Genomic DNA, 12,410 nt, shown 5'->3' with positions numbered 1-12,410 from the left:
GTCATGGTCCCCACAGTTAGTTTGTTTCCTAGGTCTAGGTAATTAGAGTAGTTTTCTTAGATCTGGTGATTGAGCAGTTAATTTTCTTGCAACGTTTATTGTTATTTCGCCTAAGTCTAGCTATTAGCGTAGGAGTTTTAAGATTCCCAAGTCAAGTTTAATTTGTTTTCCTCAACCCAAGAAAAATGCGTGGCAGCAGCCAACACCAAAAACAAGTCCAAATCCTTGAACATGATTATTACGCATCCTTCTCTGTGGGATCGATCCCTACTTCCCTATACTAGGTTTAGTAAAGTGGTTAAGGGTTTTTGAAAGAAGTGCTCTGTGTGTCCGACGACCGGGATTTCCTACGACCGACGAGTTCCTAGACCGCGTGATCTAGTGGATTTGCTGGACCAAGGGAACCTGTTTATTTCCTTCTGTGCGCACCGTGAACACATTCACGTACTTTCAAGCATGGATCACAAACACTTCACTCTAAGCATGGAATACTTCACTGAACTGAAAAAATAATGCACAATAAGCAAGGATCACAACACTTCACTCTAAGCATGAAATACTTCACTTTAAGCACGTTTTACTTCATTGAGATAAGCGCCGCTAGTTGGGCGGAATATTATTTGGAAGCCTACTACGTCACGCCGGAGATGAAGACGAAGCGGTAGGAGGTTGAAGGGGAGCAGGAAGTGACGATGACACAGCTGGTGGGCCACAGAGATGAGATGACAGGGGGAGGAAGCTGCAAGAGGAAGCCGGTGGAGGAGGGCGTCGCCGGAGAGGAGGTTGATTCGTGTTCCTCCACATCCTTCGTGTAGTGATGCACTTTTTATTAGCACTAAAAATAAATACAAGTATACAGGGTAGATCTAGTATAGCTAAAGGTCAGTACCAGATATCGAACACGAGAAATATAATTGCAACTGGCTATTATGTACTAAGCGTCAAATACTATCTAGAGAAGCAAGAGAAGTTTTGGTTTTTGAAAGTAAAAAACAATTAAAAGCAATCAAACAACTAAATGCAATTAAATCACAAAGATAAAATATGAGAGGTAAGAGAATTCTAGGGATGTGCGTTCACAGTTATACAAATTCCAACTACCATACCCTAGCACAGTTTATACTTTGAGAAGATGAGTTACCTAGCTTATGCTCATGCGATGCAAACGTTGATTACAAGATTAGGGTTGTCAATCCTAACACGTAACTCCATAAAGCTCCTAAGACCCTTGAAAAGTCCTCACTCTCAATTAACATTGTCGTTTTAAGGGAAGCTAACTGTAGCGTCTCTACTAAGTGGACCTAACTCGCTAGAACTCTGTCACAGTTATGGAGCAAGTTATATTAAATCATACACAATTATGTCACTCAATCATGCAGCATCAAGACTAACTTAGGGAAGAAACAAAGTAAAAACAAAACGGATATTAAATAGAAAATTAGAATTATATAACCAAAGTCGTTACTAACACATCCCTAGAATCCTATGAGTTTAGTTACACATAATGGAATAAGCTAAACACTTAGATTGAAGGGAAGACAATTTGAACATAAAACTAAAGCAAATAAAACCCCTAGGTTGAATCTTTGTCGTTCTTGATGTTCTTGAAATCTTTCTCCAACCCCTTGCATAATGAAAAACTCTCAAATTTATGCTATGAAAGTAATTGGCAAAAAGATGATGAAGAATTAGGGTTGGAGGAGGAGCTATGAAAGCTCTCCTTTTGGGGGCTAAGGAAGGGTTGAATTCTATGAATGAGGTTATGGGGTATATATAGGTTTGAGAAGGATTTAAATTTGGTAATAAGTTTTCTCCAAGCATTAGGAAAGATGTAATTTTCGTTCCCCATAGTAGAAGGAAAAGATTTGGCTTCACAAGGTAATATCTTCTTTCCTTCTTCAAATTTCCGCCTAGACTGCAGCTGGCAGCTTTGCGCGACTTTGGTAGAACGGCCGTAACTCTCTCCACAGAACTCCGATTGAGGTTATTCTTATACCATCTTGAAGCTCTTTTCAAGAAGAAGAAATGGTGTGTAGAACGCCCTGATCAGGCTTCAGGATCGCCAGAAAATTGAGTTTGAAGACAGCTGTCGCGCGATGCATTTTTGTGGCGGGCCGCCGCACCTTGGTCGGCGGTCGCAGCGCGTACTCCTGAAGCTTCTGACTCCTTGTGGCGGTCACCAGGCACTTCCCGGCGGTCGCCGGGCATGTCTTTGTCTCCACTAAGCGCCGGCGGTCGCCGGAAGTGTTGCGGCGGTCGCCGGACGCTACCTGAAGCTCTCCAAATTTCCTACTTCGCGTTTTAACTCCCTTTTTAGGCTCAAATATGCACATTTCTCAGAAAACATATCAAAATACCAAAATAGATAAAATATGCAAATAATGAACATCTAATGCAACTTTGACATTAAAAACGAACCAAATAATAGCCTTAATACAGTTCAAAATCCGAACGTATCATGTAGATAGAGAGAGAGAGTATGCATGAATGTGATGTGTATGTCAGAATATGGAACAAAGTTGATTTCCCAAATTATCCCAAGCAATTTTTATTAATAGAAAATGGATACTTAATTTAGTCATTAGATTAAGAATTTAAAATAATGAGTAGCTGAGATTTATTATGTAGTTATACACTTAAAATTAATTAGACCTTGATCACTCCTCCACATATATATATCCCATCAACCTTCATACTCATATGCATATATTATATACATATAAATAATTAATCAATCACTATATTTATGGAACTATATTTGATAGAGATAAATCATTGACAACTAATCTTTATAATTAAGCAAATCAAAATTACTATAACACAATCAATTATAGGATCCACTAATTTTTTTAAAAAAAAAATCAATAACTAATCTATGTAATTATAGAAAACAAATATGCAATTATAATACTCCATAATCATGCATCTAATAATAAATTAACTAGGAGATATGGTTATTAGATATATTATTATGCATGAATAATATTCAATATTCACCTAATACATATGCACACGTCTATAACAAATATGCAATTATAATACTCCATAATCATGCATCTAATAATAAATTAACTAGGAGATATGGTTATTAGATATATTATTATGCATGAATAATATTCAATATTCACCTAATACATATGTACACGTAAGCAATATGCACAAATAACTCGAAAGAACTAATGCCTAATAGTATAAAATTAAATGCATAATTAGATTCTGCCGGGACTGGGCCGGGACTAGGCTGGGTCGGGCTTTGAGTGGGCCTGGGTTTGTAAAAGGCCCAATTGAAGCCCGATTAATCTACTAAGCCCAGCCCAAGCCTGCACCATTTCATTGGTGGGTCGGGCCTAGGCCGGCCCATACCGGGCCGGGCCCAGGCTGGGATGGTCAGCCCGGCTCATTTGACATCTCTATGCGCAAGTGATGGACTATAAAACCTACACACACGCCACCGTTCGGAGCTGTGCACTTGGTTCTTAGAAATTGATGTTTGGCGCGTTTATTAGTTTTAAATCCACCATTAACTCTAGAACGTAACATCTATCGGTTATGAATAGATTGATTGTAGCTCCCATAACTCCTACAATTTCATACATTATCGACATTCTGTCATCATCTTGTCCACTTTCCAAGAGCTCGTACGAATCAGATTTATCTATGGAAAAGACGCTCCTGAACTGAGTGCACTACGAAAGATGTCTTCATCAACTATAGCTTATTTATGGGTTTTTAAGTTTGGGTTTATAATATTCGTTGTTTTCAAGTTTGGGTTTATAATATTCGTTGTGTTTCAATTCTATATTTCTTTTCCTTGTATTGTCTTCTCCCTTTTGTATTCAAGCTCAAAACTTGTTTAGCTTTCTGCATTCATATTTTTTTGAAGTTTTGTCTTCACCTTCCCGATTCGCTGAAACTCATTTGGTCCACGGTGGTACTACCTTTGAGACGAAGCCATTTTCATCTTTGAAGATGACATGTCTAAATTTTCTAGATTATGTTTTCATTGTATTTCAGTTCTGTAGTTTATTTTCTTTATATTGTCTTCTTTTCTTTTTTCTTTTTAGATTGTATTTCGTCTATAACTTACTATATCCAACAAATATCATATATGACCGTCGGGAGGAGAAATTTCGGAATGAGTCTCAATTTGTTGACCTTTCGAAATTTGATTAAATTCGTCGACCTTTCAGAATATGGGATTGAAGCACACGAATTTTTTCGGGATAAGGATTTTTCATTTTTTTTTTCTTTTTTCTTCTTCATTTATTTCCAGTGGTGATACCGCAACAATGGGGAGGATGAATTTAAGCAAGGCGCACCAGATGGAGCTCTGGATTGTCACGAGCAGAGCACTAGATAATGAGATTCATATTAAAGTGAATTGATTAACATTATAATATCATTTATAAATGTAATGATTAACATTTGAAAAATCTTTCTGAATCTCCACAATTTTTAATGAAAACTGTATATTGATCCGTAACTGTAACTTTATTAGAAAATGGGATTCATATTGTGATTAGGGAAAAAAATATAAATTTTCAGCCCCCAACCACCAAAGCTAGAGAGAGAAATCGGGGTTTTAGCATTAGGGTTTCAAATTATCAGACATGCTAGAATTGAGGTTTCAAGTCTTAAGTGGGATAATTTAGTCCATTCATATATTTTGTAATGAAAATAATAAGAAAAAGAAGAAGAAAAAAATGAAAAAACCCTTTATTTTAAAAAATTCGCGTGCCTCGATCTCATATTTTGAAAGGCCAGCGAATTTAATCCAAAATATCGAAATGTCAACGAATTGAGACCCATGTTCCAAAATTTCTCCCTCTGGGAGCCAGTAAAACGGCTAATATTATTCTTCACATATTTATTTCTTGGGGCATTTAATAACATGTAAGTATTGAAAAAACTAAATACCTCTAAATGATCCTTTACAATGTTGATCAAATGAAGGTCTTCATAGGTTGGCACTATTAGTTTCCTTTAGTTCAAATATCGGTAAATTTGAAATATAAGAGAAACAGAGAGGAAGTAGTGATTATTTATACTAATATTAGTTGAAAATAATGAAACACGCGACTAACTACCGTTGACTGATAAAAAGTATTGGGATTAGTTGTACTTATCGCATAGAGAGTGCATTAAAAAAACCCTGATGGGGTCTTTTTCGATACCTGTATTAGTACAGATGCTTTGCGCTGACTCCATCTCTGAAAAACTAATCAACATATGCAGCTTCATTATAAAAATTCAACATGTAGGAATCAGATCACATTAATATTAAATATATCATCCAAGTGTGCATAAAATTGCATCTCTAAGCAAACCAAGAACAAGTGGTAGATCACATCAAGATTGCATAAAGTTTCAACTCAATTTTCTGATCATCTACAACTTCAACAAAAACACAACCATTAATGGCTAAGGACCAACCCTTCTACCTGAGTTTGCGCCGCAGTTGCTACCTGCTTCTCTTTCTGTCGTTCTTCTCCTCGTTCCTGTTCATCTGTTGGTCTTACTTCTCCAACCGCTGCTATGCCGATGTCCAGATTGCAGTCGAGGCAGATAAGAGAGAGTTGAACCTTCTTTCGTTTCAAGCTGCATGGAATTCGCTTCACTTTCCTTCTGAGCCACCTTCAAGATTGCTCAAGCTAGCTGTTTTCGTCAAGAAATGGCCTGACAAGCACCACGCTGGAGGGCTGGAGCGCCATGCCATGACTCTGCATCAGGATCTTGCCAGACGGGGACACGAGCTCCACGTGTTCACATCTTCCTCGACTAATGTAACCTCGATAGAGAATTTACATTTCCACCTCTCACAGCCAACGGCTGCTGGTTATCTAGACCAAGCTACAATCTGGAAGCAGTTTCAGGCTGAGGATTCTACTGGGAGACCTTTCGATGTGGTTCACACAGAGAGTGTTGGCCTGATGCATTTTAGAGCGAGAAATCTTAACAACATAGCTGTTAGTTGGCATGGAATTGCATATGAATCTATACATTCTGACATCATTCAGGAACTGCTGCGGGCTCCTCAAGACAAGCAGTCATCCATTTTGGCCGAAAGGGTAACCAAGGTTGTGGAAGAAATACAATTCTTCCCACGTTATGCTCACCATGTTGCCACTAGTGATCATGTGGGAGATGTCCTGAAACGGATCTACATGTTACCTGAGGAGCGCGTTCACATTATTTTGAACGGTGTTGATGAGGATATTTTCAAGCCAGAGGCTTATAGTGGTGAAGATCTCAAGTTGGCATTTGGGATTCAAGAACCTACGCCACTAATTCTTGGAATTGCAGGAAGGTTGGTGAAAGACAAAGGACATCCCCTGATATTCGAAGCATTAAAACAAATTTTCAACGAGAGTTCAAAATTCAAGGAAGATGTCGTAGTTCTAGTGGCTGGAGATGGTCCCTGGGGTGCGAGATACAAAGAGCTTGGATCCAACTTGCGTGTTTTAGGCCCGTTGGACCAAGCTCAACTAGCAAGATTCTACAATGTTATTGACATTTTCGTAAATCCAACACTACGTGCTCAAGGTTTGGATCATACCTTGTTGGAAGCCATGCTTGTTGGGAAACCGTTGATGGCCACAAAACTTGCCAGCATCACAGGTTCTGTGGTCATTAGCCAAGAAATAGGATACACATTTTCACCCACAGTAGACATGCTGAAGAAAGCTCTGTACGACGTTTGGAAGGATGGAAGAGTTACTCTCCAGAAGAAAGGTCAGTTAGCCAGGGAAAGGGCCTTGAAATTGTTTACTGCCACCAAAATGGCTGCAGCTTACGAGAGATTATTTTTGTGTATTGCTGAGAACACAAAGGTTAGAAATGGTCACTGCACTTACACAAATAACTAGAAGATAGGTTTGTGACAGAAGATCAACATTGCTCTTGAGGTACACTACAAACCCTAACATGCGTCTTGGTTTGGTAGTGGAGACACCCGTTGGAGTTTACAAAGAGATAAGTTCACTGCAATATGATACCATGTCAGAGGTTAGTTCTAACAGTGCAAGTACATATTTTTTTTATTTGAACTGCTAAAAAGGTATTAGAAGGTATTAACAGACCTGAACATAACAGAAGGAGTTGTAGAACATATGGTAACACCAGAGTGTATGTGATGTCTCCAATCCATTAGGCCAGTTCCCTGCTTCTTATTTCAAACGTTTCATTTGAATAAAATTGTTGATCAGAGTACAAATGAACATTTCTAAGTATATTTTCTCCCTATTTCTTGAATTGGTAAGAACAATGGTTATTGCAGCATGTATGACTTATTATCTTTTATTGATTTCAATTACGGTAGCAAAACTATACAGCCTGTATTTAACAATAATCCAAGAAAGAATACAAAATGAGGCATCATCAGACTTTATCAGTACTATCCATAAAACTCCCAGAAAATCAATCATCAATTATTACAAGTATGTGTCCTATTACTAAGGCTCACAAATGTCTGAAAAGTTCTCGCCAGTTATGGCTAAACAATGATTTTAAATGAACCGTATCAGTCTAACAATATGTTTCGACTCACAAATCCAGAAAGGTAAACATAACGGGAGAACTCATGATAAAAACTTCAAGTTCTGCCACAGAAGGCTGCAAGTTACAACCTGAAGCTACATCAATCAAACTGTTCCAAGCTTCATGATTCCTGCATTGAATGTGTAAACATATATAAAGAAGAAAACCACTGAGTAGTGAATAAAAGGACAGAGAATCATCATAAAGAAAAGAAAAAATATACATTCGGTTCATCACTGAAAAAATACACATTCGGTTCATCATTTGATAATCCACATAAAAACCATGTTCAAAACTTATTATATGCTGTCATTGTTGTTTTGATCTTTCTACTTTGCAAAAGCACAAAAGCCAAGATTAAATTGCAGCAACAGGCACATCAAACCAGTCAAGAATGATAGGGAACATCTGACCTAAATATTTCTCAATTTATATTAATATAATAATAGTTAAACATCAATATCAGTTTATGAAAACCCCATCTCATCATACCTAACAACAGACAGGGATTCACATGCGATGGATCTTCAAGATTAAGTCAATAATAGAGCGATCCTGGACAAGAAAGGGCGTCAGATCTTTCATTTATGAGGTTTCGTTCGACGGGGGCAATATGAATAGAGCTTGGCATTCCAACAATTATACCTTGCCACCAGTTTCCCCTCGAAGCACCAGTTGAATTATTTCCACTGGGATCATTTACTCCACCATCTTTCTTGTACTGATACATTAAAAAGCACAACTCTGTTATACTCCATAAGTTTGTATAATAAAAACTATTGGTGTTTAGACATAAAAGTCTTACGTACATCAGTATTTGGTCCGGAGGTATGAGGACCTGAAGAATTAACATACATATCCTCTTTCGATCCATAGTAAAGAGATGAACTCAGAGGGGATGGTCCGGGTCTTTCCTGAAAGATAGAGTTCATCTCTTTGCTAGAAATGCAATTGCTCTCATCTTCCTTGCCCTTAATCACATCACCTGCAATTGACAGAAAATTGAAGTGGATTTTGTTCAGATGTGTGAAAGGCATGCAATCCATGTACAAGATTGAGTATGTGTTGTTGTTAATTGCAGCTAGGGAACTACAATTTTCATATTCAAAGTATTATAGTACTACCTCCGTTCCATAGTAATAGAGTCATTTTGTCATTTTGGTATGTTCCATAGTAATAGAGTCATTTCCTTTTTTAGTAAAAGTCAACACATTTTTCCACATCTACTTTACTCTTTTCTCTCTTCATCTCTCTACCTTTTTTCATTTTTCACTTTATTCTCCCTTTACTTAACTCACTTAACACAATTTTTCTTAATCTCCGTGCCGAAAAGTTTTGCCTCCATTACTATGGAACGGAGGGAGTACAATATTGTGAAAACGTTACCACACCATCTATCATATTCATATATGTTCTGCAGTGCAGTCTATGTACTTACAGAGGACTTCGGTATACCCAAGCTGTAGCTTGTGCTCGTTTGCATTGGATTCAGAAGTGGAGTGGTTCCTTTCTGCAACCTATTTGAACTTACATAATCTATTAAAAGGAACACAAAGCATAGACCAGATTTTACAGAGGGCACAAGAAACTTAATGTATACTGTATAATACTACTTCTCATGATACAAATATGTAAAACGAAACAAAGGAAACAACATAAATCAAAATCTCATTCTAACATTCAACTATCGACCAATGAAGAAACAAAACAAACAATCTCTAAAAATTAGCTTCCAAAATATTCAACCCAATCCATCCTAGGTTTGATGAGACAAGCATCATATCAAATTCAATCGAAAATCTCATCGAAACGACCTACGTACATTAAATTTTTTTATCAGCCCAAACCTATAAAATTAAACTCAACATCAAATATCCTACCGCGATCAAGCAATATCTGTTAAAAAAAAGCCCCAAAAATGATCATGCAGCACAACGAAATCATACCGCGGATGGTGCTGCGAAAATAGACGAGAAAATCCCATTGGCGGCAGAATTTGGGTATGAATCCGTGGCGCCGAAGAGATCGTTGGTGAATGAGGAGGAGGCTTGATTGTTCTTCTCCATTAATGATTGAGTGTTAAAGAGGTTACACAAAACTGCAGTCGTCAAAAAAGATCCGAATTTTCTTTACACAGAATAATTGGCGGCAGAACACGACGACGCCACTCCGCGCAATCAACTCACTTTGTGTATCCAACCTCTATACATAAAAAATAATCTTAATAATAAACTATATGCATTTTAATATTATAAATAAATTTGATAAAATAAAATAGTCATAACTACTTTTATTAGACAAATATAGTACTACTACTATTCATTAAATTGTTCATTTTTATCATCATACTTATTTGAAAATTTTGAATTCAGCATAAAACTAGTGTTCAGATATTGAGAACTGCTATTTTATTTGAGTTGAGTAATCAACATTTCACTCTTTATATAAATGCAAGTTTAATTATTGGGAATGGGAAGCAAAGGAAAAGAAAATTCCCCATCAACCAGAGATGTTTGCCGTCCAAAACACTTAACTTCATACCAAATCCAATTTTGAATAATGTAATTGTAACCCATGCCAATATGGTTTTGTCTAACCTCTATTAAAAGAACTCTCCACTTTCAAAAAATATAGGTGTTGGTAGAGTTGGAATCTATGTCGGTCAATGGACTTTGATCAATTATAATTTCAATGAGACATTTAATTTTGTGAAATTAAATGATATAGCGCCGATCTACGTTCGGAGTAGATGACCGTTGTATATTCATTTTCTCAAATCTGATTCTCGGTGAATGAGAAATAATGGATTAAAGTTGTGCAAAATTGCAAACTTAAATGAATAATTAAGAGAGTTAATTATCCCACATTGGAAGTTACAACCTTATTAAACTAGTATTTTATAAGAATGATTATTACATGTAATAATTATAGTGGACTAAGATGGGTTGTAAGAGCCCACACGCACACACGCGCGCGCCGCCCGCCTCGCCGCGAGCCGCGTGCCCACGTCCTTGTCCTTGTGGGTGCTTGGGCTCGACCCAAGGCTAGTGGGTCTAATTCTTTTTAGACCACCACCGTTTGCACGTCAGCGAGCCAAGCGGGATGACACCTCGTCAGTATACGACCGTTACGGTCTAGCATTGATTACAGCCATCAAGGCTGCGTTGACCCCTACAGTGGATTGAGCCTATAAATAGGCTAGTCATTCTAGCATTCTACACACCAGAAACTAGAATCTGCATAGCACTCTGCATCATACACTCTCACCTCTCTCTGCATTGTTTTTCTGTCGAAAGCTCTGCCCTCTCCTCCATCCAGTTCGCTGGAGCTCTGTTGATAGCAGTGCTGCTTCATCAGAGACGAAGCCGTTTTATCTTTGGGGACGACACGTCAATCCGAAGAGCACTATCGTGGCGTATCTCGTCTTGCGGAAAGAGGCCTCCTCGACTCGACTAATTCTTTCACGGTTTATTTGTTTCGATTTTTCAAGTTGTAATTTCAGTTTTCCATTTTGTATTTCTTCTTGGGTTGTATTACGCCCGGCTAGTTTATCTCTTGTAATTCCAGAACCCAACAGGTAGATAGTGTCGAACTACATTTTTGAAAAAGGAACCCAATTGATTTGATTATCACTGCAGTATAACTTTCGTGCAAACTAGTGAAAGCATTCACAATACGAAAAATCTAAGAGTGTCCACAGTGGGAGGACCATGGCCCTCGGCCCCGAGTCAGCCCAGGCGCAGTCCCCCACTACTAGGGCCGACGGGGGGCACGGCTCAGGGGGGGTGGACGAGAGAGAGGCGAGCTGTCGGCCTAGCCGAGGCTCTTGGGCGCGAGGCGCGGCTCGCCACTACGAGGGCCGAGAGCCGCAGCCCTCTTAATTTCTGATTTTTTTTTTCAAAAATTGTTTATATATATTATTTCCTTCCATTTTTTTATCATTCTCAATTTTAAACCCTAAATTTCCTTCTCTACCATTTTCTTACTATCAAAAATGCAAGCTGTAGATGATTCTCCCGGCTATGGAGAGTCGGGATACGGTAACTTTCCATCTTCCCAACCGTGGAGATCTAGTCCCACCCCCCCTCTAAACCAGATGTGGAGTCTGTGATCTCCGCCGCCGTGACCCTAAACCCTAAACCCTAAACAGACACCCCAACACCGGGGTCAGTCCTCCTCTCATCAGCAGAGGAACATGGGTCGTCCCCAATCGGGGTTCGGCAACTACCGGCCCAATATGGACGCGATCAACAACCCTTCTCAGCAATTCCAATACACCCAATCTAGGAACGATTGATGGGGGCATGTTAAGTACCACATGCTCTCAACGACTGAATTGTTGTCCGATAGATACAAAACACAAGAATCCGGCGCCCTCGAGGTGAAGGTCGGCGGCCAACGATTGAACTAGCGTGAAGGAGATCTCCGTCGGCAATGATTTAGGGTTGAATGTGTTTATGCAAATAATTTGGGCAAATAAATCTTCATTAATTGAATATGAAATCAATGAGACGCCCTTTTTATATTAACTAGGGCCCTAGGGTTGGTTCGACCTAATCCTATACATCGGGAAAGAATCAACAAAGAAAATCCGACGGAGCTTATAATTTACTCGACCCAAATAATCGTTCATAATTAAATAAAATAAACAAACTAGCCAAAACAATTAATATATCTAAATAAATACTAAACTAGCTGAGGCATTTCCTTGAACAGCTTCGGTGCCAATTTGGCAACGAAGTCTTGGTAACGATCCGGCGCCTTAAGATCCTTCCTCGGCCTCAGCGTCCTTCCCTTGTCATCTCCAGCCACGTTCGCTGCTCTTGTATCCGCCTGTTGTTCCTGTGGATGCATTGGCGTTGGGGACGAATCCT

At 38.6% G+C, this 12,410-nt stretch overlaps 2 protein-coding genes across 5 annotated transcripts; one reads left to right on the top strand and one right to left on the bottom strand.

Annotated features, from left to right (window-relative positions):
- Window positions 1-5,256: 5,256 nt before the first annotated feature.
- Window positions 5,257-9,730, bottom strand: LOC125222944. Of its 4 annotated transcripts, none has more exons than XM_048125847.1 (8): window positions 9,483-9,730; window positions 8,975-9,053; window positions 8,346-8,521; window positions 8,182-8,257; window positions 8,029-8,091; window positions 7,080-7,666; window positions 6,557-6,981; window positions 5,257-6,332 (listed from the first exon to the last, which is right to left on the bottom strand). In XM_048125847.1, exons 1-5 carry the CDS (start codon window positions 9,600-9,602, stop codon window positions 8,075-8,077), a joined length of 468 nt encoding a protein of 155 aa, XP_047981804.1. In that variant the 5' UTR covers window positions 9,603-9,730; the 3' UTR covers window positions 5,257-6,332; window positions 6,557-6,981; window positions 7,080-7,666; window positions 8,029-8,074. The 4 variants fall into 4 exon arrangements, with proteins under 4 accessions (XP_047981804.1, XP_047981805.1, XP_047981806.1 ...); XM_048125848.1 differs by having other exon boundaries at window positions 5,257-6,149; XM_048125849.1 differs by having other exon boundaries at window positions 5,257-5,927.
- Window positions 5,418-7,278, top strand: LOC125222943. Its single transcript, XM_048125846.1, has one exon. The coding sequence runs from the start codon at window positions 5,418-5,420 to the stop codon at window positions 6,864-6,866; it is 1,449 nt and encodes a 482-aa protein (XP_047981803.1). The 3' UTR covers window positions 6,867-7,278.
- Window positions 9,731-12,410: the final 2,680 nt, after the last annotated feature.

The sequence above is a fragment of the Salvia hispanica genome, chromosome 4 (genome assembly GCF_023119035.1).
Source record: "Salvia hispanica cultivar TCC Black 2014 chromosome 4, UniMelb_Shisp_WGS_1.0, whole genome shotgun sequence".
In the NCBI taxonomy this organism is placed as follows: Eukaryota; Viridiplantae; Streptophyta; class Magnoliopsida; order Lamiales; family Lamiaceae; genus Salvia; species Salvia hispanica.
The sequence above is the reverse complement of the archived record's forward strand: the minus strand, read 5'-3'. Positions and strand labels throughout refer to the sequence as shown.